Source organism: Musca autumnalis, unplaced genomic scaffold (assembly GCF_047663935.1).
Source record: "Musca autumnalis isolate F117 unplaced genomic scaffold, ASM4766393v1 scaffold_5, whole genome shotgun sequence".
NCBI classification, from domain to species: Eukaryota; Metazoa; Arthropoda; class Insecta; order Diptera; family Muscidae; genus Musca; species Musca autumnalis.
Genome location: NW_027412088.1, coordinates 194,642,584 through 194,667,752, shown reverse-complemented (window position 1 = coordinate 194,667,752; position 25,169 = coordinate 194,642,584). Strand labels below are relative to the sequence as shown.

The window sequence follows — 25,169 nt, the reverse complement described above, 5'->3', positions numbered from 1 at the left end:
ACTTCTTATATAAGACCAATTGGTCTTCTCATAGAGGATCTAAAGGTCTTCTCACAGAAGACCAATAAGTCTCATTATAGAAGATCAAACGGGTTTCTATAGATACCCAAAATGTCTTCTTAGAGAACACCAATAGTCCTTCCCGGAGAAGACCCATAGGCACTCTCATAGAACACCAATTGGTTTTCTTACAGAAGACCAAAAGGCCTTCCCAAAAAGTCTTGAATACCAAAAGTTCTTCTCACAAAAGTCCGGAAGATCTTCTCATAGAAGACCGAAAGATCTCCTCATAAGATACAAAAAGTTCTTATTGTAGAAGACCATTAGGCCTTTCCAAACAAGACAAAGACGTATTTGTCAAACGTCTCATAGAACAACAATAAATTTTCTTACAGCAGACCAATAGGTTTCCCAAAGAAGACCAAAACGTCTTCCTAAAGACCAAACGTTTTCGAATAGAAACCCAAAGGTGCAATATGCTTTCTCTTAGTAGATTATTCGACCAACTATGTTTTCTGATGGAAGGCCAATAGTTACTCAAGTAAGATTAATAGTTTACTATAGAAGACCAAAAAGTCTTCTTAAACAATAAATCATTAATATGTCTTCCAATAGAAGTGCAATAAATCTTCTCATAAAAGGACCTTATGTGTCCTCTAAAAAGTCCAATATTTCTCTTTATAAAATAACAAAAATCCACTTATGTTTTAAAAAATTTTTAAAAATTACTTTTAAAATTTATTTTAGTCTCTCCAAAAAATAATCATAACCCATATTGTCTATTATCCTCCAAGGAACACTTGCATGAAATGAGTTTTATTGTTACACATCATAACTTCAAAATGTTAAAATTGAAGTTACGTTTGTTCCTCAACGAATTTCAAGCGAAACCAATTCACAACATGTAGCTTTTTGTATTCTTGCCTTGCTTGCCCTGAGTCCCAATGAGAAATTTTCTACATTTTTTTCTTTAACTTAAATTCACACACATTGTTCTGAGCACATAAAGTTATTCTTGGCCATGTACTCTATCAGCTAGCTGAGGGTAATTGCAATTTGGTTTGAAACCAATTCGTAGATACAGATATTGACTTCGGGTTGCATTCATGGGAAAAAGTTTCGATAACAACGAAATAATGAAAATGAAAAATGAAATGGATTTTTCAGAGTAGATTATTACTTTAAAATCCCTTAAGGGGCTATTTTTTGAAGTATGGAAGAGGAAAATAGTTTGATGTGATGGGGGCATATTTGATGTGGCCATGAGGTTACTGAAACAAAAACAAAATAAAGAAAAAAAAAACAAAAGTTATTTTGTAGTTTCAAAATGTTGTTTAGAGGCTATTATCCTATGAGTAAAATGATTGACTAACAACTTGAATGTATTCTATGAATATTGGTTATAACTTCAGAGGACAATTCGTTTATGGTATACATTTCACCCATTCGAATCCCCCTCCTAGTAGATTTGCGTCCAATGAACTATGTGGAACTATCTAGTTCACTACGCAGTTCTAATGGCTCACATCATTTGTATGAATAAACAACGTATACGTAATATCTAGCGTTAGATACTCATACTTTTTGGAACTGGTACAATTAACTAGGAACTAGATTCTCCAACTCGAATATGTAGCAGATAATGACCACTCCCTGTCATGTCATATGACTAGCCTAAAGCAATGGCTCACATATTACCAAGTAGAGCCTAAAAGTATGCAAACCACTTGATGGATAAAACCACATAAAATATATAACACAACTCTGTATTTTTTCATTAATACTGTCTGCGAACATCGACTTTAATTTAAATTTTTTAAAATAAAATTTCAAGTTTTTAGCTTGCAATCACATCCTTCCTGACTTTCCCACCCCTCAACCCTTGCATTACTTTCCGCTTCATTTTCCTTGTCTAACCTTTTAACAATATTTCATCTGGTCTTTGCTGGTTATCAAACTTTAAGCAAACAAGAAAAAAAACAACAGCAACAACAACAACAAAACCAACAACTGCAACAAGAAAAAGTTTTTCGGTTAAAAAACAGAATAAAAGTTATTGAGTTGTAATTGCACATTTTGTCATTGATGTAATTGTTGTTGTAGTATGTTTTTGGGACATGGTGTTGGCATTGATGTTGTTGTTCTTGTTGTTATTATTACTCTTGTTTTAGTTGGCTATAATGGGTACAATATGTACTAGTTATGCAGTTGCTGTTGGTGTGCTAAACCACCAACTATGATGACTAACAAAGTCTAGCGGAAAAGGGGAACGGAAGGGGACGGAAAAGCCCTGTTAAGTAAAGTTTTGTTTCCTACTTTTTGGCTTTTGTACACGTGCTGCAAATGCAATTAGTAGTAAAAAAGAAGTTTACAAGCAGTTTTGTTCTTCTTCTTCTTGGTGCTGCCTGAGAGACCAATGTAAAGAAACTTCTTCCTAGATGGTATTTGGTGTTCGGCATTTGTTGTTGTTGCTGCTGTTGCTGTTTTACTGCACAACAATTGCAAGGACTTTTACCAATAAAATTTCCAGCTGTCTTGGTGATGCTTTTGTTCCTTTTTTGGCCTCAGTTAGAGTAGTTAAAGTTTGTTCCTCTTCTTCTTCTTCTTGCTGTTGTTGGTTTTAACAACTTCAAGCACGACTGACGGCTAAAGGTTGTTTTGTTTTTTTTTTCTTGCACAACAATAAAAGATGTCGTTACAAATTCGGTTTGTTTTGTTTATATTGGACATTTTTAAGGCATCTTTAAGGCACACACCACACCACCAAATGCAGCCAAGACATCGAAAAGTCGTGAAAAACTATATTGCAGCTGTTCGAGGCTGAATGACTTAAAAGTCATCCAAGATGATGGCAAAGGATAACAAACGGGACGACCTCAAGCATACCATAACCACAATGTTGTCAATGTCTTGTGATTGGTCAGGTCGCCGGGATGCCATGCTGATGGTTTTGGTGGCCATGCAGACCGCAATGTAATAAAATGAAATAGTTTTACAAACACCAGAAAAGTTAACAAGTAAGAGAAATAAAAGAAATTCGTGATTTTGGATACTTTTCTTTATTTTAGTTTAAAGACATTTCGTTGGTGAAGTTTGTTCTTTTCCAAAAGAATGCCGGAAAGGGTTAAAATGTTTGTGGGGATTTTGAAAATAATGTTTCTTTTATATTAAAACCCTGAAGAAATAAATGGTATTCAGACTTCAAGGACATCCATGGAAAGCATTGGTCTAAATATAGGGTTCCTGGCGTTTTAAGGGGACCAATATGCATTCACTTCTACTGGAAAAATTATTGGTTCCCATTTAAATAGGAATTTTCGTTTTTTATAATAAGGGAAATTGATTTTTGGGTGCCACCGTGGTGCAATGGCATGCACACCCGCCTTGCACGCAGTAGGTCGTGGGCTCGATTCCCCGGCCAGGCGACATCAAAAAATTTTCAACGGTGGCAAAATACCCCTCAGTAATGTTGGCGACATTTCCTGAGTATTTCAGCCTTGAAAAACTTCTCCACAAGTGGTGTGTCAAGACACGCCGTTCAGACTCGGCGATAAACAGCAGATCCCATATCATTGATCTAAATATGAATCGGGGTGCACTCATTGATATGAACGAAGTCTCCCTTGTCCCGTATGGGATATTGTGGAACAATGTTTGTTTTGTTGATTTTGGACCAGGACATATAATTTAAGTAATTTTAAGTCTATATATAACGTTTGAGTCTTCTACAAAATTAATTTCTGATTTTTATAAGATGAACCATTCATTGGTACTTTTTTAAAGATAACTGTTGATTTTTATACGGTATTTAGGCAGACATATTAATAATCTATAGGGCTTCTATTAGAGGACTTATAGGTAGTTTTTTATGTTGGCCTTTTATTCCTCTTCTCTAAGAAGTCATATTTTATTTATCTTCTCTGAGACGCACATTTTTTTCAATTTAATTTTTTTTTAATTTCCATTATTTCATTGTTATAGAAACTTTTTCCCTTGAATGCAACCCGAAGTCAATATCTATAGCTATGAATTGGTTTCAAAACAAATTGCAATTACCCTCAGCTAGCTGATAGAGTTCATGGCTAACAATAACTTTATGTGTGAATTTAAGTTAAAATAAAAAAAAAGATGTAGAAAATTTCTCATTGCGACTCAGGGCAAGCAAAACAAAACGCTACATGTTGTGAATTTGTTTTACTTGAAATTCGTTAAGGAACGAACAAAACTAAAATTTTAACATTTCGAAGTTATGATGTGTAACAATAAAACTCATTTCATGCAAGTGTTCTTGGAGGCTAATAGACAATATGGGTTATTATTATTATTATTTTTTTTTTTGGAAAAACTTTAATAAATGTTAAAGTTAATGGATTTTTAAAACCGTTTTTGTAATTCTTTTGAACTTATAAATTGCAACCCAAGAGGAATTTTTAAGGAAATTTTTACTTTATGAGTACTATTGATCTTCTCTGAGACGACCTACATGCCATCTATGAGAACATTTATTGATCTTCTTTAATAACACTTATTGGTCATCATAAGAAAACGTAGATTCCTTCTATAAGGAGACTTATTGTTTATTTCCTAGGAAGACGTGTGGGTCTACTAGAGGTTGACATCTAAAAAACAAATTATTTGTGTCCTTTTCGCTTTTAGAATGCAATTGTAAAACAAAATGTTAATATTTTATAAGAAGACTTATTCAATATATATAAGAAGGCCTATTGATCTTCCAGTGGAGGACTTATTTCTCTTGTATAAGATAAGCTATTGATTTTCTATAAGAAGACCTGCTAGTCATCCCTATGATAGCCTATTGGTCTTCCAAAAAAGAGGACCTATTTTTCTTCTATATGAATACCTATTCATTTCCCATTTAAGGATTTATTTGTCATCCTTAATTATACTTGTTATCCTCCCTGAGCACATTTAAAGATCTTCTATGAGAATACCTATTGGTTTTTCAAACGGAGCTAAATCGGTCTTCTCTTGCTATATGAGAAACTTCTAGGTGGTCTATAGTAAAAATACATTAGTCATCTATGAGAAGACCTGCTTGCCTTCTGTGAGAAGACCTGGTGGCCTTCTGTGAGAAGATCTATTTGTCTTCTTAAGGAGGACCTATTAGTCCTTTATATGAAGATCTAGTGGTATTCTGTATGAAGATACATTATCCTTCTATAAGAGGATTTGTTACTCTCTTATAAGAAGGCCTATTATATTTCCATAAGTGGGTCTCTGTGTCTTCCCTTAGAACGCTTTCTGTCTTTTCTGAGGACAACAATTGGTCTTCTTATTGACTTATTGATCTTCAATAAATTAACCTATTAGTCTTCTGGTTATGCCCTCCTCCCTATGTAGGAATATTCATCGGATACCCTAAAAAGTATATATATTCTTGATCAGGCTAAAATTCTAAGTCGACATAACCATGTCCGTCTGTCTGTTGAAATTTAGATACAGCTCGAAATTTTTGAGACAGATCTTTGTAATTTGGTATAGAAGTTTCTATTACTCCTAGGGTGTTTGGGCTATATCGATCCACGTTTTAATATAGCCCCCATAGAATGGTACCACCCGATTTTCAGTATTTTGATGCTTTTAGATTCTTCATTGGGAGTTTAAATCTTTCCCCCAGAATTTTGTCGGTATAGGTCCACACCTTCATATAGCCGCCATGGAACGGTTCCTCCGATTTCCGGTATTTTGAAGTTTGTGGCATCAATACCCACCTGAAATTGTTGAAATTAGGTACTTAGTATTCATTTGGGGTTAAAAACTTTCCATATGAAATTTGTCGGTATAGGTCCAAGGCTTCATGTAGCCCCCATAGAACAATACCTCCCGATTTTCGGTATTTTGAAGGTTGCGGTCTCAATATTCCTGAGTCTTTGTTGGGGGTATAAAACTTTCTCCTAGAATTTTGTCGGTATAGGTTTATGCCCTCATATAGCCCTGCCGATTTTCGGTATATTGAAGGTTGTGGCCACAATAATCCACCGAAATGGCTAAAATTTGAAATTTTTAGGTATAGGTCCACGCCTTCATATTGCCCTTCGTGAACGGAATATCCCGAAATGGCTGAAATTTGGTATTTAGTCTACGTTGGAGGTAAAAACCTTTCCGACCGGAATTCGTCGCTTAGGTCCACGTTTCAATATAGCCCCCATAGTACGATACCTTCTGATTTTCGTAATTATGAGGGCTGTGACGTCAATATCCCACCGAAATGACTGAAATTTGTTATTCAGTCTTCCATGGGGGTATAAAATATTCTAGAAGAGAATTATCAGCATAGGTCCACGTCTTCCTATATCCCCAATAGAAGCGTACCTCTTGATTTTCGGTTTTTTGAAGGTTTTAACCACATTATCTTACCGAAATATCGGAAGTTTGGTATTTAGTCTTCTTTGAGTCTAAAAACTATTCGAAAGTATTTGGTGGTACCTCCCGAATTTCGGTATTTTGAAATTGCTGAAATTTGGTATTTTTTTATATACCAAAGGAAAGTAAATCTTGTTCAATGTTACTTCAATACAACTCCTGGTGGAGGGTATAACAAGTTCAACCCGGCCTAACTTAACGCCGTTCTTACTTGTTTTTATCTATCAAGGTTATTGTCTTTCTATAAGGAGGCCCCTTGGTCTTGCAGTGTTTATTGATTGTGACCGGGTTTACAAGATTTCCGATGTTTGTTCTGCTTTAAGATTTTTTTGAGAAAACCTATTGATCTCTCACACGGAGTCTGGCATCCTTATCTGGTTGGAACATCCTGCCAGCTTTCCAGGCTTCTGGTGCAATATGGATATTTAACTATATATTGAGAATACATGTAAAATACTTAACTTTGAATTCATCCAGTTGCTTATGTTGTTGCGGGTGACATCTACAGCATCACTCGTTGTAATTTTTCTTGGTACCAACTAGGCGGAAAGGGCTCTTATGCGGAGTAGCACGTTCCACTTCACCATATCACTCTCACGGTGCTAAATATATACCCGGTTAAAAAAACACGGGCACAGTCACGCAGTTGAATGTAACAGCCGTTCTGTCATCTTTCTTTTCGCATACGCGAGTGATTTAACTCTTGCCGATTAACCGTTGATGGATCATATTTTCATTTTCATATTTTCAGTTTATTGGTTCCCTATTTGTATACAGAATTTATTTAAAATTCAAGTTCTTAATTTGTCAAACTTTAAAAATTCCGAATTCTAAAAGAAAAATCAAGGAAAAATCAAAAAGTGCTATTCAAAGCTGCTGATAATTTGCTCAAAAGACCACCGACAAAACTTTGATGAAAAGTTTAAGTGAGCAAGAACGTCTGTACACAAAGGGGGTCCTAGTGAAAGGACCGATACGGGCCGAGATAAACTAAATTTAGACAAAATATTAGAAGATCCAAAGTTTGGACCAAATTGGTTGCCCCATTCAAGAGATACATGCCTACCATTTGAGTGACATTTTTTAAATATTGGGGGGAAGTACCAGAAGTTGTGGGCCGGTATTGCCCATCTTCCAACTGAAACTAAAATTGGACAAAATATGACGACGGCAAATTTTGGACCAAATCGGTTGATCAGCGTTATCGTGCTCTCCAAACACTACATATGGTGCTACAGGGGATTTTTTACACCTTTCGGGCTGTTTTCCGAAGAAGTATGGATTTGCCCTTAGAAAAACTTTTACCGTCGTAATTGAGGAAGCGAATGCAAGTTGCTTCTATAAAAATCAAAGAGAACAGGTCTTAAAGTGAACTTATCCAAAATTTTGTGTGAAAGGTATGTACATGAAGGAGTGGACAAATATAGACCATATTTGAACCTGATCTATAACTGGGAGATATAATAGGATGTGTAAAGTATGGACCAAATCGGTCACTACCTTCAAGAGTTATCGTGCGCACAATTTTTCCGAAAATTTTTGAACTTTTGTGGGGGAGTTACGTGAACGAGTAGGCAGATAGGGCTTATCTTCGAACTGAAACTAAGTTTGAACAAAATATTACGAAGGAGTCGGTAGATCCGTTCGAGAGTTATCTTGCGCTATAATCACTACACACGGTGTCATAGGGTTTTTTTTGCATCTTTAAGATTATTTTCTCAGAAAGTATGGGCATGCCCCTGATGAAACTTGTACCGTCGAATGGGGGGCAATGAATATTAGTTGCTACAACAAAAATCAAAGCGATTCGAGAGCAGGCCCTAAACTGAACTCTTTGAAATTTTGTGTGGGAGGTACACGAAGGAGTGGACCGTTTGAGTCCATATTTAACCTTATCTAAGTCTGGTACACATTTCACGATGTGTACAGTATGGACCAAAGCGGTCACTACCTTCAAGAGTTATCGTGCGCACAATATTTCCGAACATTTTTGAACTTTTGTGGGGAAGGTAGCTGAAGGAGTAGACATTAGGGTTATGACTTTCTGACATTTTTCCTCAAAAATGATTTCCTGTAGCAGGGAAGAATGAACTTTTGCCTATTAATCACTATGCTATCGTTTATTCCATTGAAATATAAAAAAAGTTCACGCACAAATCGATTTTAAAAAAATAATTTTTTGAAAAAATATATGAAATGAAAAAAATTGTTTTTCATTTCATATATTTTTTGTTGCACGAATGAATAAATATAAGCCTACTAATAACTATAATAACGTTTATTTCATTCAAATATTAAAAAAGTCGCGAAAAAAGTCACTTTGAAAAAATTTTAAATTTTTTGTTTTTTTGTTAAAAAATTATATTTTTGAATAAAAGCGTTTACGACATTTTTACGTTTCTCAGAATTGATGAAAAATAGTGAGGAATAAATTTGATGTCATTTTAATTATCTCATGTGGCTCTAAAGTTTATTTTCAATTATATATCTGTTTTCAGAGACTTCAACAAATTGTCCATAATTTTGATAAATTCAAATTTTAAAATCATTTTGTGCGTGAGGTTTTTTCACCGAATCACCTTATAATTAAGATTTTATGTAATCTTATGGCAAAACTGATCACGCTATGATACAGGGATATGAGGTTGTAAAAAAGTCATAACCCTAGTAGACATATAGGGTTTATCTAGGAACTGAAACTAAGTTTGAACAAATTATTACGAAGGCCAAATTGTGGACCGAATCGGCAGATACGTTCGGATGTTATCTTGCGCTCCAACCACTACACTTGGTGTCATAGCTTTTTTTTTTTTTGTAGTTGCCCTTGATGAAACTTGTACCGTCGTATGGGGTTGTTACAAGTTGTTACAACAAAAAATCAAAAATCAAAGCAGTCCTAAACTAAACTTATCAGAAATTTAGTGTGAGGTACCCGAAAGAGTGAACCGATTGAGTAAATATTGGAGCCTCATCTAAGTCTGGTAGACATTTCACTATGTGCAAAGTATGGACCAAATCGGTTACTCCGTTCAGGAGTTATCATACGCACAAATTTTCCGAACATTTTCGAACTTTTGTGGGGGAGATACCGGAAGGAGTGGACCGATATAACCCATCTTCAAACTTAAATTAAATTTGGACAAAATATTACGAAAACCAAATTTTGGACAGAATCGGTTGATCCAGCCAGACACGGACGGACATGGCTAAATAAACTCCAAATTGTCTGGAACGGATTTCGCCCAAACATACTTGGGGTCTAAAACCATTATTTCGATGAGGCACAATTTGAAAGTGTATATACCCTCGTTAGCATAAATGCTGAGGGTATACAGACCTAGGAGAGGTCTACACTAAAAAAAATAATTTTTAAATTAATTTAAAAAAGTGGAGATGATTCGCTTAAAAAACCACTGACAAAACTTTTATGAAAAGTTTAAGTAAACAATAACGTCTGTATCCTTTGTTTTAGTTGGAGAATATCGAAGGCCTTGAGCGCCGTTGTCTTTGTTTAATATGACTGTTCTATATTAGCTGGAATGGAATGGCTGTGGAGAGGCTTCTCTGTCATCGAACTTCTCTTCTTCCAAATGCAATTTTTAGTTTTGTTTACAACGCCAATGTGTATTTGCCCATTTAGTTGTGCTTTCATGACAAACGCTTAGCGCTGCCTTTGAAAGTAATGAGATTGGCTCTGAACCCTAACAAGCCGTGAAAATTTTGCCTATTAGGGCGATGATAATTTTTAATATTAATTTTTTTAATTAATTTCTCGTTGGAATCGAGCTTAGTGACCAATGATGCAAGTGAAAAAGGAAAGCCGAAGATTTGAAGCCACACAACCACCACTTTGTGACATGAATGTTTCGGCTTGGTAGAGGCTCTTCCGACATAACGGCTGTGGAGCGACTTCTCTGTCAGTACAGTAGTGACTTGTAAGCCGTCCATGCATACCACGTACAAGTGTTCGTCATTGGAAAATAAAACTTTCAAGCTTTCACCTGCTATATCGAAACTTCTAGACACTTCAGTCTTCATTTATTGTAAATTGAACTTCTACATGAGCTCGGCTACCTAAGGCGGAATTCTGTCTTTAGAATGTTGGATATTAGAATGGTTGTAGTGTGCCCAGTAGTAGCCAGAAAGGCGGCCCTTCCTGCAATTTAGCTTCATTAATATCCTGAGCATTATTTCCTTTTTTGACAAATGTTCTGCATTGGAAACTAAAAACTTCAGAAGCAAAAATTTAAATGACACACAAATTAAGAACTGTCACATGTGGCGAATAACAACACTAATACGACCCCATTACATTGAGTTGCTTACAAGGTTTTTTATTAAAAGCGAATCCGTGTCAGCCAATCCGTATAGCATAAATTTCTATTTGTGAGATCCTCTATTTCTTCGCAATGCGACGATATGGCATATATAAATCTTGTGTAATTATAACAACTGATCATTTTCAAAGATTCGACAGTTTATTGTGAATGACTGAGATTTTCTAAATTATGAGTTTACTAAATATGGTGTATCTTCTTTATAATGTTTTCTCGCAACCAAAATTTACTGCAATTGCAAATTATTGAAATTAAATTAACCACTTTTAATACTACCACTACAAGTGCAGAGTCAGCCTGCTACATTAATACATTTATATTCAGCATTTACATTTAAGCCATCGAGTGATTATTTTGGTCTTTATTGTGAATGAATAAACGATACACCAATGACCTGTAGTATGGACCTGCTTGGTTTAGCTTAACGTTGAAATATGTGCAATTGTTGTTGCAATATAATTTGCATAAATACAGACGATGTAAATAGGTATATATATAAATGCATGAGCATTGGCATTTGCATATGTATGTGAGAATGATTTTCTGCTTATGTTATTTTGTTTATGCCATAAATAATATAATATTGCATTGAGGTATTAAAAATATAACAATAACAAAAACAGCAAGCAACAATAATACTACGGCAGAAACTGCAACAGTTAAAGGCAACAAAGGCTTGTCATTTGATGTTGCCAAAAAGTATTACAGCATTGCCGTGTTTGTCGCACTTGTTTATCCCCGCAGTTGTTATTATTATTACTGCTGTTGTTGTTGTCGTTGTTTGTTGCCTCTGGTCAAATGTTTTGTTGTCCAATTGCCATAATTTCTGAAGCGTATTATTGCGGTTATTACTTACTATTTATGGTATTTTAATACTGCCATTTAACATATATATGGTCAGTATAAACACCAACCCCCATCCCAATAACTTGCTCACGCCCTGCACCATGCTTACATTTGTTTGTGATGGCTGGCAGCTGGATGGCTGCTTTTGGACTCCCCTGACAAAAACACAACTGAAAACCTTTTGTGTTATGGTCATTATTATTATAATAATACCATGGCCCTTAATACCTGACCTGGTCAACTGTTTGTAGGTGTTCATTCGGGTCATATTTTTTCAAGGTAAATCGGGTGTTTAAATTTTCAATTGTGTTTAAGTACTTTTGTTTTTGCTGAAATTTATTTTCACCAACAGCTTTTGTTAGCTTAATCTTATTGTTGTTGGGTGTTTTTTTTCATGGCATGGCATTAAACTACTTTTTTTCTTCTTCATACCCTCCCTCTTTCCTTTCATAGTATGACCAAGTCATAAAGAGGGAGAAGCTTGCAACCACACAACCTTATGTCAACCACATTTGCCAATGCAAGTGTGTGTGTGTGCGTGAGGTTTGTGGCCATTGTTTCCTTGGCTTGGCTCACCAAGTGAGCCCGAGAACCTAGTGAAATGCTGAGATGGAAGAAAACTCATAACAAGCCAAGTTGTTTTTTTTTTCAACAAATACCATCATTTCTTTCCTCTTCATACTCTCATTCATTTGGTAATAGTTCACACATGTTTTTATGGCTGGACATAAAAATAACATTTAAGTTCACATGTGCCTTTATGGCAAAGTTATAGGCCATTCTCTGGAAATACTGTAAAAATGCATTTATATCCTTGGGAGATACGTATATTAAGCACAGCAAGGACACTAAAAATCTTTTAATAAAAGTTGGCGAAATGAGCAAAGAGGATTTGTTTGGGTTACTTCAATGCAAAACTACTACTACCGTCAGAGTAGCACAGGGTGCTCCTAAAAACTGTGAAACTTTTTATAAGCTTGTATCAGTTTTTCAACTCTAAATGAAATTCAGATATAGTTTTTTTAGATTGCATCATGTTTCCAGATTTAGAAACATTTTTCTTTAAGAAATTAATGCAAATTTTAATATAAGCTGGCCAATGTCCTATAAATCTACAATTTATGAAATCAGGCCTTTAAGACGTATGGGCAGTGTCAGGACGTACACGTCACCTTAAAAATTTTTTCATGAATATGACGAATATAAACTTTTTCCCTCAAACATCCGTTATGTTGTTGATAAGGATATTTGCTAGAGACCTTGTAAGGCATCAGGAATTAGCGTTATATCTGTGTTCACTGTTGCTTTAGCTTATTTTTGGGATGACATGTCTTCAGTCAAATCGAATGAGGATTATTTTCGTAGAACACTTGACTTTCTAACTAGCTTCCTTCAATGCACTTTTCGTCCTTTATTTTAAGAGCCGCTATAAAAGTACCACAAGATAACGGTTTTCAGCTTCGAAACGTTCTGCAAAAATGTCGCTCAGAAAATTTGAGTTACGGCTCTCATTGACAACTAATCGATTTTGTCGCGGTTTCATATTAATTTTTTACAATTACCCCTGTTTGCTCAGAAAAAAACAGTGTTTTGTGTTTTTGTATCTTCTGTAACGAATATACAAAAAACAAAATACAGAAAATTGAGACACTGTCACTGTATTGTAAAAACTTCTACGGGGAAACTAAGACAGGGTGCTTTCAAATCATATAAAACACTTTATGCCTCTTTATTTAAACATAAACCTCGCCCCACAATTTTTTTAAAGAATTTTTCCAAAATTGAAGGCCCAAATTCTGCACTCTTATAGAAAAATCCATGCCATACATTTAATTTTCAAATGTAGTCTTATTGGGCGTGTGAGCAGTGCCAACGTCACCATTAAATGATCTTTAACAAGTAAAAAACTATCAGTCGGCTTTGCCGACAGAGATATACCCTCAGCCTGTGCAAATTGAAACACTTTTTTCACAAAAAACTTATGTATTTAGGGGGTTTCAAAATTACTCCCATCAAGAGTTATCGTGCGCACAATTTTTCCGAATATTTTTGAACTTTTATGGGGTAGGTACCTGAAGGAGTGGACCGATATGGCTTATCTACGAACTTAAAGTAAATTTGGAAACAATATTACGAAGGCCAAATTTTGGCCGGAATCGGCATTTCCGTTCGAGAATTATCTTGCGCTTCCACCCAAAAACATGGTGTCATAGGGTTTGTTTTTCAACTTTCAGGCTATTTTTTCAGGAAGTATGGACTTGCCCTTGAGGAAACTTGTACCTTCGTATAGGGAACAGTGAATACAATATGCTACAACAAAAACCAAGGCGATTCGAGAGCAGGTCCTAAACTGAACTTTTCCGAAATTTTGTGTGGGAGGTACTCGAAGGAGTTTACCGATTGAGTCCATATTGGAACCTCATCTAAGTCTGGTAGAAATTTCATAATGTGCAAAGTATGGACCAAATCTGTTACTCCCTTCAAGAGTTATCGTACGCACAAATTTTCGGAACATTTTCGAACTTTTGTGGGGGAGGTACCGGAAGGAGTGGACCGATATAATCCATCTTTGAACTTGGACTATGTTTGGACAAAATATTACGAAAGCCAAATTTTGGACCGAATCGGCAGATCCGTTCGAGAGTTATCTTGCGCTCCAACCACTACACATGGTGTCATAGGGTTTTTTTGTAACTTTCAGGCTATTTTCTCAGGAAGTATGGACTTGCCCCTAATGAAACTTACAGCGTCGTATAGAGGACAGCGAATACAACATTCGTAAACAAAAATTTAGGCGATTCGAGACCAGGTCCTAAACTGGGCTTTTCCGAAATTTTGTGTGGGAGGTACATGAAGGGGTGGACCGATTGAGACCATATTGGAACCTCATCTAAGTTTGGTAGAAATTACACGATCGGTTATTCCCAACAAGAGTTATCGTGCGCACAAGTTTTGTGACAATTTTTGAACATTTGTGGGGGAGGTACCTGAAGGAGTGGACCTATATGGCCCATCTTCGAACTTAAATCGAATCTGGACAAAATATTTCGATACCCAAAATTTGAACCGAATCGATTGATCCGTTCGAGAGTTATCGTGCGCACCAGCCTGCCAGACAGACAGACGGACGGACATTGCTAGATCTACTCAAAATTGTCTGGAACGGATATCGTACAAACATACTTGGGGTCTAAAACCATTATTTCGATGAGGCACATTTTTGGTCGTATCAAAGTGTACATACCTAAAGGCTGAGGGTATAAAAAATGAAGAAACGTAAACTGCTGCCCTCTTAGGTGCTTCAAATCAACAAATCTAGACCTATTATAGAGCGATCGGGAGACTTTAAAAACCTGTATAACGTCCATAGATCTTTTAAGAAAGCTGAAGATAAGGACTTTTAAATCCATATATGATCTTAACACGACTTTATTTTGGAAAATGGCAAATGATATTAATATCCTCGCTAGACATATAAGATGGCAGGGATACGAATCATTTTTAATTAATTAAAAAATTCTTCAAGCGAGTCTTCAACTTTATAATCGGATTCATATTTGATACCTCCGCAGTCCCCCCACCAACAACCACGCCGCATCGTACATCCAACGCTGTTGTTAGAGGTGGAGGAGGACTTGCAATGACCTGAGAGGGATAGTTCTGGCTAAGCAGATAAATAGGTATACGTTTTGCACGCTCAATAAGAAAGCTCTAACAGAATTAGCAGAGAGTGTCACAGTACGCCACATAAAACCATGGTATCACCTTGTCTGACAGGATCTCTTGGATCAGATCATCTCCCCATAATTGCCTCCATCAGCAGACCGTCCGATTTCACCACTTTCATCACCTCTGCACTTTCATCAATCATGGAAAAACTAATTGGCTAGTTTCAGAGAGTTCAGCCCTTATGATATTAATGTAGCAGAGACGATGTTCCGAGGCATCATCATTGCATCAGCCTCTCACTTTATACCTGCAGGTCGAAAACCCGAATTCAGACCAAATTTCCCAGCAGAGGCAGCGGTATTAGCAAATGAGTGTGATGAGCTTCGTCGAGCCAACCCCAAGGTTAGGGATTTGGCACTGTAAGTTAACAAGATGGTCGGAGAACATAAGCGAGACAAGTGGTTAAATCATTTGAAGGTTTGCAACATTGGAGCCGGAATAAGTGAATTGTGGACAACGATTAAGGAGCTCTCGAACCCTGTGGATATTGAAGATAGAGCCTCTGTTACGTTTGGCGATGTTACAAACCCACACAATGGTATAGGGTATAAAAAGGTTTATATCTTTAAGAGAAATTAAATTTATGAAAAGCAACAAAATCTGTTCGTCTTCAGAACATTCAGAATTTAGGTATAATTTTGGCGGTCTGGGTTTATCGGCTGAAGTAGGGGATGGAAGATACCAAGGAACGGTCCTGACCGGCTTTAACATGGCAAAGGACAGGATTTATCTTGGTCCTTCTTTCATCTAAAGTGGATACTGACCTCCCCATGGTGTCACCTGGGGAGCTTCCTTTAATACCCGTTAAAGGTAGTGAGATAACATGTGCCTCGCGTTCACCCATAAGAACGTTAAAAAATGGGTTTGGGCGTCGAGTTATTAACCCTCCCCTAGAAAAAGCAGCTTACTATGAAAAAGACAAAAGAAAAGGAAAACAAACCCCTCTAAAGTTGACGAACCCCGCAAACGTTTTAAGGACCATGATCTGCGAATCTGCACGCGGAATGTTCACACTCTTTATAGAGAAGGTGCAGTTTACGCATTGGCAGATGTACTTGAAAAGTACAAGGTCGACATTACTGCCATACAGGAAATAAGGTGGATTGGGAAAGGTGTTACAACAGCACCTGAAGGTGACGCACTGTATTATAGGTGTCATAACACAAAGCATGAGTTTGGTTGCGGATTTGTAGTTGGTCGGAGGTTAAAATATCTGGTCTCCAGCTTCACCCCATTGAATGAAAAACTAGCTTCAATTCGATTAAAAGCAAAATTATCCAACATCAGCTTTATTTGCCCTCATGCTCCCTCTGAAGACAAGGACGAGCACCAAAGCTATATTTTACGAGCGCTTAGAAGAAACTTATGACCGTTGCCCTGCCCATGACATTAAAATTATACTAGGCGATTTAAATGCCAAAATTGGAAAGGAGAATATCTTTGACCCAAAAGTCGGGAAATTCAGTCTCCACAGTGAAACATCTGACAATGGTATGAGACTGATAGAATTTGCAGCTGCAAACAACATGGTAGTTAACAGTACCAGATTTAAGCATCTCGATATTCATAAATTGATCACAAATTGATCATGTTGTGATAAATGGAAAACATTCATCGAGCGTGTTTGATGTACGATCGTTGCGAGGTGCAAACATAGATTCCACTACCTTGTTGCAGCAAAGTTACGAACCAGTCTAAACGTTGCAAATAAAGCACGAACAGGTACAACACGGAAGTTGGACATCGGTAAACTGCAAACACAACAGATAGCCACAGCATATTCCACTCAACTAGCCCAATTGCTTAATGAAAGCATTCCACGTCCCGATAACATATCAGCACAATGGAAAAATATTGCACACTCCATGCAAACATCCGCAAAATCAATACGAAGGAATCCATGATATGACCAGGAGTGTCGTGCTGCTACCGAAGAGAAAAATGTGACATATAGAGCTACTCTACAATCAGTAGCAACGCGTAGCGCACGAGAGAGGTATCGGGAGAAAAGGAGAGAGAAGAAACGTCTTTTCCGCAGGAAAAATATAGAAATGGAATGGCGGGAGTGTGAAAAAACCGATATGTACAGGAGCCAGAATGAAGTCCGAAAGTTCTACCAAAGAGTAAATTGGTACAGGCGCATCTTCCTGTAGAGACCAGCAAGGTAATTTGGTAACGGATACAGATAGTGTGCTCAGGTTATGGAAAGAACATTTTTCCAAACTGTTGGTATCCGATAGTAGCTACATAATACAGATCCAATCCCAGAAGATGGTATTGAATGTATACCGCCCAGCCAGGATGAGGTAAAGACAGCAATAAACCGGCAGAAGAATAATAGGGCAGCAGGAGCCGATGGCTTGCCAGCCGAGCTGTTCAAAACCGAAGGCGACACGCTGATAAGGTGTATACATCAGCTAGTTAGCACCATCTGGCAGGAAGAACGGGTACCCGACAATTGGAACGTGAGCATTCTATATCCAGTCCTCAAGAAGGGAAATAAGACTGTGTGCTCCAATTACAGGGGCATAAGTCTGCTCCCTATTGCATATAAGATAGTATCTTGCATATTGTGTGAGGGACTAAAGCCTATGACAAATCCTGGAAAAGACCTAAGAAATGCAGATCGACTCCTTCCGTCTTTTCGTCGATTATAAAGCAGCCTTCGACAGCCCTATACGTTCAAAGGTGTTCCAAACCATGTCTGATTTTGGTATTCTTGCAAAGCTCATTCGGCTTTGTAAAATGACATTAACTGATACTCGGTTCTCGGTTAAAATAGGAAAGAACCTCCCCGAAGAGTTTATTACCAAAAGAGGTTTCAGACAAGGAGACGACCTGTCGTGTGATCTTTTCAACATTCTGCTGGAGAAGGTCATACGGGACGCGAAGGTCAAAAGAAGTGGAACAATATACACGAACAGCCATATGTTACTTGCTTATGACGACGACATTGACATTATGGGTCATCGGTAAAGAAAGTAACTGACACCTTTACAAAATTCGAAAGGGAATCTGCTATAGTGGGTCTGGCGGTAAACGGCGAGAAGACCAAGTTGATGGTGACGACGCACAATGTGGGCCAACTGTTGACGTTGGTTCTTATAATTAATAGGTAGTAAAGGACTTCGTCTACCTCGGCACCGCCGTAAACACAACCAATAACATCAGTTGTGAAAAACGAAAAAGAATAGTGTTGGCCAACAGATGCTACTTCGGTCTGAGTAAGCAGTTTAGGAATAAAGCCACATCTCGTCAAACAAAAACAACGTTTACAAAACACTGATACTACCCGTGCTGATGTATGGTTCCGAAGGTCTTCGTTGGGAGCATAATACTTTCCACCTGAAATTTGTCAGTATATGTCCAGGTCTTCATATAGCCCCCATGGAACGGTACCTACCGATTTTCGGTATTTTGAAAGTTGTAGCCTCAATATCCCACCGAAATGACTGAAACTGGTATTTAGTCTTAGTTGGGGGTATAAAACTTTCCACCTGAAGTTTCTCGGTTTGGGTTCACGTCTTCATATAGCCCCCATAGAACGGTACCTCCGGATTTCTGGTATTTAGTAGGTTGTGGCCTCAATATCCCTCCGAAGTGGGTGAAATTTTGGTATTTAGTCTTCGTTGGGGGTATAAAACTTTCCACCTGAAATTTGTCGGTATAGGTGAACATCTTCATATAGCCCCCATATTACGGTACCTACCGATTTCCTGTATTTTGAGGTTGTGGCCTCAATATCCCGCCAAAATGGCTGAAATTTGGTGTTAAGTCTTTCTTGGGAGTAAACAACTTTCCACCTTAAATTTGTCGCTTTAGGTTCAGGCCTTTATACCTTCCGATTTTCAGTATTTTGAAGGTTAAGGCTGTGGTAATACATTTCTCTATTTAATTGACTTGTCTGAAAATAATTTTAAACAGAAAAATTTTACATACAAACATTTTTGTACTTATTATAGAAATATTTGTTGCATAAGAAAATATGTAAAATCCATCAATTTTGCATATGCAAAAGTTTATGCATTTTGCATATGTCATATGTTTCGATTGCAGTTTAATCAGACGCAAAACATATGCCCAGTACCAAAATTTGACATGAATCGGACCAAAAATAGGGGTTGCATAAAATTCCGCAGTCTACTGATAACCTACAACTCGCTTATCGTCTATAAAGACTCCATTCAGTTCGTCTTTTGAAGACTCCGTTCAATTCCTCTATAAAGACTGCGTTCAGATCGTCTAAAGAGATTCTTTTCAGCTCGCTTATAAATATTCCCTTCAGTTCCCTTCCTTTCAGCTGCATTAAGAAGTAGTTACTCCTCGACTTTTAATATGGCCTTAATCTCGTCCATAGGGCTAAGGGTAGAAAAATGTGATTCGGGTTAATGTTATAACAGGGGGCGTATGAGTGCCGTCAACACGTATACGTCATATGTGACTGTTGGTAGTATAAATGTTTTTCCTTATTTTTATAATAAAATATACAAACAAATTATATAATAATGACATCTTGCTACGATTTAGCGCATACATAGCCATATTCAAGCAATTATAAGTGTGAAAAGTTAGATATCAACATATTTTTAACAATGTTATTAAACACACAGATCTTTATACATATGAATAAATGTCCGTCAATGAAACTATAACTTTAAATAATACCTCAATACAAAATTTAATCTCTTTATTTGTTATATAAAATTGTTATACATATTTCCTTTGGCTACTAATAGGAGATTTACTTGAAAATCCTCTTGCAGCATCAAATAATGAAAATGTTACAACATTTCCATAGAAAATTACATATGTACGGACAATACATCTACATATCTATATTCATGCATAAACACAATGCCATAGGTATTTATGTAAAATTTTCCACTTGTCATTTAAGTAGCTTAAAGTTAAATTGTTAAATCAATATTTATGTTATGTTATTGAGTGCCTAACGATGACGACATACCTATATATGCATATATTTACACATTGTACAAATGGAAAATATTGAAGGTAAATATTATTTAACAAGGAAAACAATGGGAAAATTGACACAAACATTTATTTTTTCGATATGTACATATTTTGCTAAGCCTTTAGGCTTGTTAAAAGGGTTATATAAGGTCATAGGTTTGAATGTACGTTTGTCCCAAAAAAAGGTGTTTGGACAAAATTAATAAAAACGACAATTATTTGAATGATAAGGCAGAAAATATACCCTTCATATTACAAAGGAAAGCAATAAAATTATCTTAAACAAGATAAATATTCTCTTTTGTCCCTATAAAATTTTAAATGTATATGGTGGGAGTATGATTGGCGTCAATATGTATACGCCACCCAAACCAAATAAATTTAATATGTCAATATTAAATCTCATTTCCCCTGAAAGTTTTATTTAAAAGTATATTAAAATTTTCATTATGTTGTGTTTCCAAAAAGCCAAGGTCCTTAACTCACCTTGATTTAAAAATATTCTTCCCTGCTGCTGTTGTGGCTGCTGTTACAGCTGTCGCTATTCCTGCCTTGCTGCCACAAATGCTTAATATTGTTTAACATAATTACTTACAAAATTGTCGACTATTTAAAAATAATGTTTTAATTTGTGTCTTGTTCATTAACTCCAAATATCCATCCACCCATTCTTACACACACAGGTTGTACATGCCATGGACCGCACTACCCGGGTGACAGATTATCGTTTCATTAAGGAGGCAAATGGTGCCTTAACCATTAGCAATGTTATGCTGGAAGATGATGGCAAATGGCAGTGTGAGGCAGAAAATACCAGACATTATACAGAGAATGCCAGACCGGTTAAATTGGTGGTTTTAGGTAAGTAGCAATAATAACAACAACAACCACAACAAACAACCACAACACATGTTCTCTATAGTAAATTTATAATTTCTTGATATTTGTCCGTTTTTTCTTTCTTTGCCAAGAGTTTTGTAATTAATTAAGTCCTCAAAGTCTACTTAAAGTTTTTAGAGTACTTAAATTTGTGTTGCTGTTGTTGTTGCGGAATTCCTTAAAAGTATGCCATATAATGTTGTATTAGGGTCACCAATGTTAAATGCTAATATCAAAAATGAAAAATTACACAATTCAAACTTAAGATGAAAGAGAGAGAAGGGTAGATTTTTAAGAACTTTTCAAGTATTCAACTAAAGTTATTAGCATTTTTATTATTAATTCAGTTCCAGCCAAGTGCAGCTAGAGAATTAAAGTAGTCTTCAAAAGACGAGGATAGAGGGAGGAAATGATGAGATTAATGTCATTTGTACTAAAAGGAGAAATGTTAAACAGTAAATGACACAAAAACTATAAAATTTTTAAACCAATTGTAAGACAATTTTAAAAAGGAATTTAATTACCCAAAGGGCATAAGTTAGTTTAGGTTTTATGAGGTAAGATTTTCTTGGTGAGGACGGAAGTGACAAGTTAGACTCTTCCCATACTTTTTCCCCCCATTTTGATTCAGAGGAAATAAAATTTTGCTTGCTTCGAAGGCGTCATAAAGTCTCGTTCTCTGTCTTCAACAATGCATTTTTTTAATCCTCAAATCGATTTCTAATCGATGATCTAAAGAAATTTCTAGAGAGACTAATTTAAAGTCTTCTTCACAGTTGTCTATGGAGACTTCTCCACGGTCACTTATAAAGATCATTCACAATCGCCTTACATGTCGCCTATTGATACTCCTTCATGATCGTCTATAAAAGACAGTCGTGTACAGGGACATCTTTAAAGTGGTCTGTAGAGATTCCATCACAGCGGTCTATAGAGACTGATTCAAAGTTGTCCATAAAGACCCCTTTTTTGTTGACTATTCAAGCTCTTACACAGTCGTCTATAAGGACTCAATCACAATCATCTATGCAGACTTATTCACAGTGGTCTATAGAAACGTCTTCACAGTCCATTACTGATACCCCTTCACTGTGCTCTATAGAGACTCCTTTACAGAGGACTATAGAGACGCCTTCACATTGGTCTGTAAATACTACTTTACAGTACTCTATAGAGACTCCTTTACAGCGGTCTAAAAAGATTCCTTCACAGCCGTCTATAGGGACTTCTTCCCCTACGTCTATAGAAACGGCTTCACAGTTCATTACAGATACCCCTTCACTGTGCTCCATAGAGACTCCTTCTCATTGGTTTGTAGAGACCCCTTTACAGTCCTTTATAGAGACTTCCTCACAGTAGTCTCCAATAGAGACTTTTTCCCTGTCGTCTAGAAAGACTCGATTCTAGAATATTTTTCGTCTATAGATTCACGTTTCTTTAGAGGAATTATTTTTTTCCGCTCAGTTTCCGAAGTCTAAAAAAACTGAAGCCTAAATAACTGGCGGCAAATACTCTCATTCATCAATAAAAGATCTTATTAGTTCTCGAAAGGGTCTCCTCTAAGTCGTCTCTTCTCTTAAGCTCCATACTGGCGTATAAGTAACGTCAAAACGTATACGCCTCTTAAACTCAATAGAAATATTAAATAGTAACAAGCGTAATAAGTCGGAGGGACCGTTCCATTCTTCTGTGAAAAGTTCTTCTGAGTTTTCTTTAGAGACTCCTTTCTGGTAATCATAGGAAACTTCTTCCACTCCCTTTGGGTGGTTTAAAACCGGTTATTTCGGTTAATTGTTATTTGCGATTGCGACAATAGAACCTCCTTTTCTTTCATCCAGCTCATTGAGGGTTCTAAACGTCTAAAATTACTTAGTTAATCGACCATAGAGGTCTGTTGTAAAGTTTTTTATTTTCGACTGGCTATGGAATCTCCTTATCATTCAGCTCATAATAAACTCAAATTGATATACTAGGCGTATGAGTACCGTCGAAACGTATGCGCTCACTATGCTAAATACCAATCTAAAAATTTTAAGCGAGTTATTTTTCTTTAATGTGTACTACCTCTTTCATATAACCATGTTCAGAGCTGGCCATAGATTCTTATTTCCTTTCAGTCTACCTTCAGTCGTCCAAGTACCATCAAAAGACTCTTTCCTTCAATCGAAAAGACTTATTTTTGTAGCCGTTTTTAGGTATCCTTTTTTCCTTTTTTAAGACCTCAATGTTATTCTTAATCTTTGTCCATTATAAATATAAATTTATTAGCTCTTATTTTCCCAATTTGTATCTCCATTCTCATAAAATTTATTGTATTTCTTTCAGATCGTCCAAAACCTCCCTATTTGCTGATAGATGGTCGTCGTTTAGATGCGGGCAATATTTTTGTACCGGTGAAAGAAAATTCCGAATTAAATTTGGCCTGTGTCAGTGAGGGTGGTAATCCCCGGCCCACTCTAACATGGGAAGTGCTGCTCAGTCCCGGTGTGGATCGTCATGCTCAAAAAGTGTCCGCAGAAGTGCTGGAATTGGAGGAAATTAAAAATGAGAAGGTAAGGAGAAACATTAAAACTTTTTTGTAAATCAATCTCATAAAAAGAAAAAAACAAAAACTTTAAAGATTAGGCTATTACATTGCTAAGATAAGACGCTGAAGCAAGTTTACGAGGGAGAACTATTTATTACCAGGGTTTTCATTTGCGAGCTAGTCAACCATTGTTGAGTTGTGAGACAAATGTTGAGCTATGGAACTCTTGGTGAGTTAATAAGATTTTTTTTGAGTCACTTGTAAGCTTGCGAACAATAGGAGAATCCTAGTTGAGCAGGTGAACGATTTGGCTCACGTAATGAACTGGTGAGCTTGTGAACCCTTGGTGAACTATTATTGGACTTTATACCATTGACACGCCTTGACATAAGAGAATAACTGTAGTTAAATTCTCTAAATCATTCGTGAGCATTTCAGTCACTAAGAAGGGTGTGGGAAAAAGGAGAAACATTGTTGAGATGATGCCCTATGGTCAGCCTGTGTACCAAGGCGATTGGTGGACCACAGTGAGCCTTTCAGCCTGAAATACACTGATGAACTAGTGAAGTATTGATGACCTGGCAAACTCTCTGCAAGATAGGTACCTATTGGTGAGCTAGTAAACCATTGGTAGCCCAGAGAACCATCGGTCAGCAATAGAAACCAGCAATAGAAACCAATGGTTGAGCTATTAAAACATAGATGAGTTAGTGGACCATCGCTGCTAGTGAACCAATGGTATGTTAGTTAACCCCTGCTAAGCTTATGAACGATTGGTGAGCAAGAAGTCCTTTGATGAACTAGTGAAGAATTGATGACCTGCTGAGCTATTAGTGAGCTATAGAACCCAACTGGAGAGATATCGAACTATTGGTGAGCTAGTGAACCATTGATGAACTAGAGAACAATAGATGAACTATTGAACCATTGCTGCTAGTGAGCCACTGGTATGTTAATTAACCACTGTTGAGATTGTGAACCACTTGTTTACTATTGATGAGTCCATTAAAGAACTGGTGAAACATTTATGATCTGGTGAACTATTTATGAGATAGTGAACGATAGGTGAACTAGTGCAGCATTGATGGACTATTGAACCATCGATGAGATAGGGTATAATGGGTGAGTTATTGTATGAATTATATCGTAGTGAACCGTCGGATAGCATGTGAAACTATGACTGAGCTATTGAACCAACCAGAGAGCTAGTGAACTATTAGTGAACTATTGAACCATCGAAGAGCTAGAGAACACTAAATGAGCTAATGAACTATAGATGTGCTAGAGAACAATAGATGAGCTAATAAACCATCGGTTCGGTGGGTGTGAACCACTTATGAACTAGAAGTCCATTGATGAACTAACGAACAATTGATGACCTGGTGAACTTTTGGTGAGATAGATGGTGAGATAGACAATCATTGGCGAGCTAGAGAACTATAAATGAGCTAGTGAATCATTTGTGAGCTATTGAACCCCCGATGAGCTAGAAG

The 25,169-nt window shown here is 36.7% G+C and overlaps 1 protein-coding gene across 1 annotated transcript in view; it reads left to right on the top strand.

Moving 5' to 3' along the window:
- Nucleotides 1-25,169, top strand: part of tei (irregular chiasm C-roughest protein teiresias) — a 368,344-nt gene that overhangs the window by 207,010 nt on the left and 136,165 nt on the right. The window contains exons 5-6 of the mRNA XM_073990187.1: nt 20,946-21,131; nt 23,475-23,701. Of these exons, the coding sequence (XP_073846288.1) occupies nt 20,946-21,131; nt 23,475-23,701 (413 nt within the window). The remainder of the gene's footprint in view (nt 1-20,945; nt 21,132-23,474; nt 23,702-25,169) is intronic.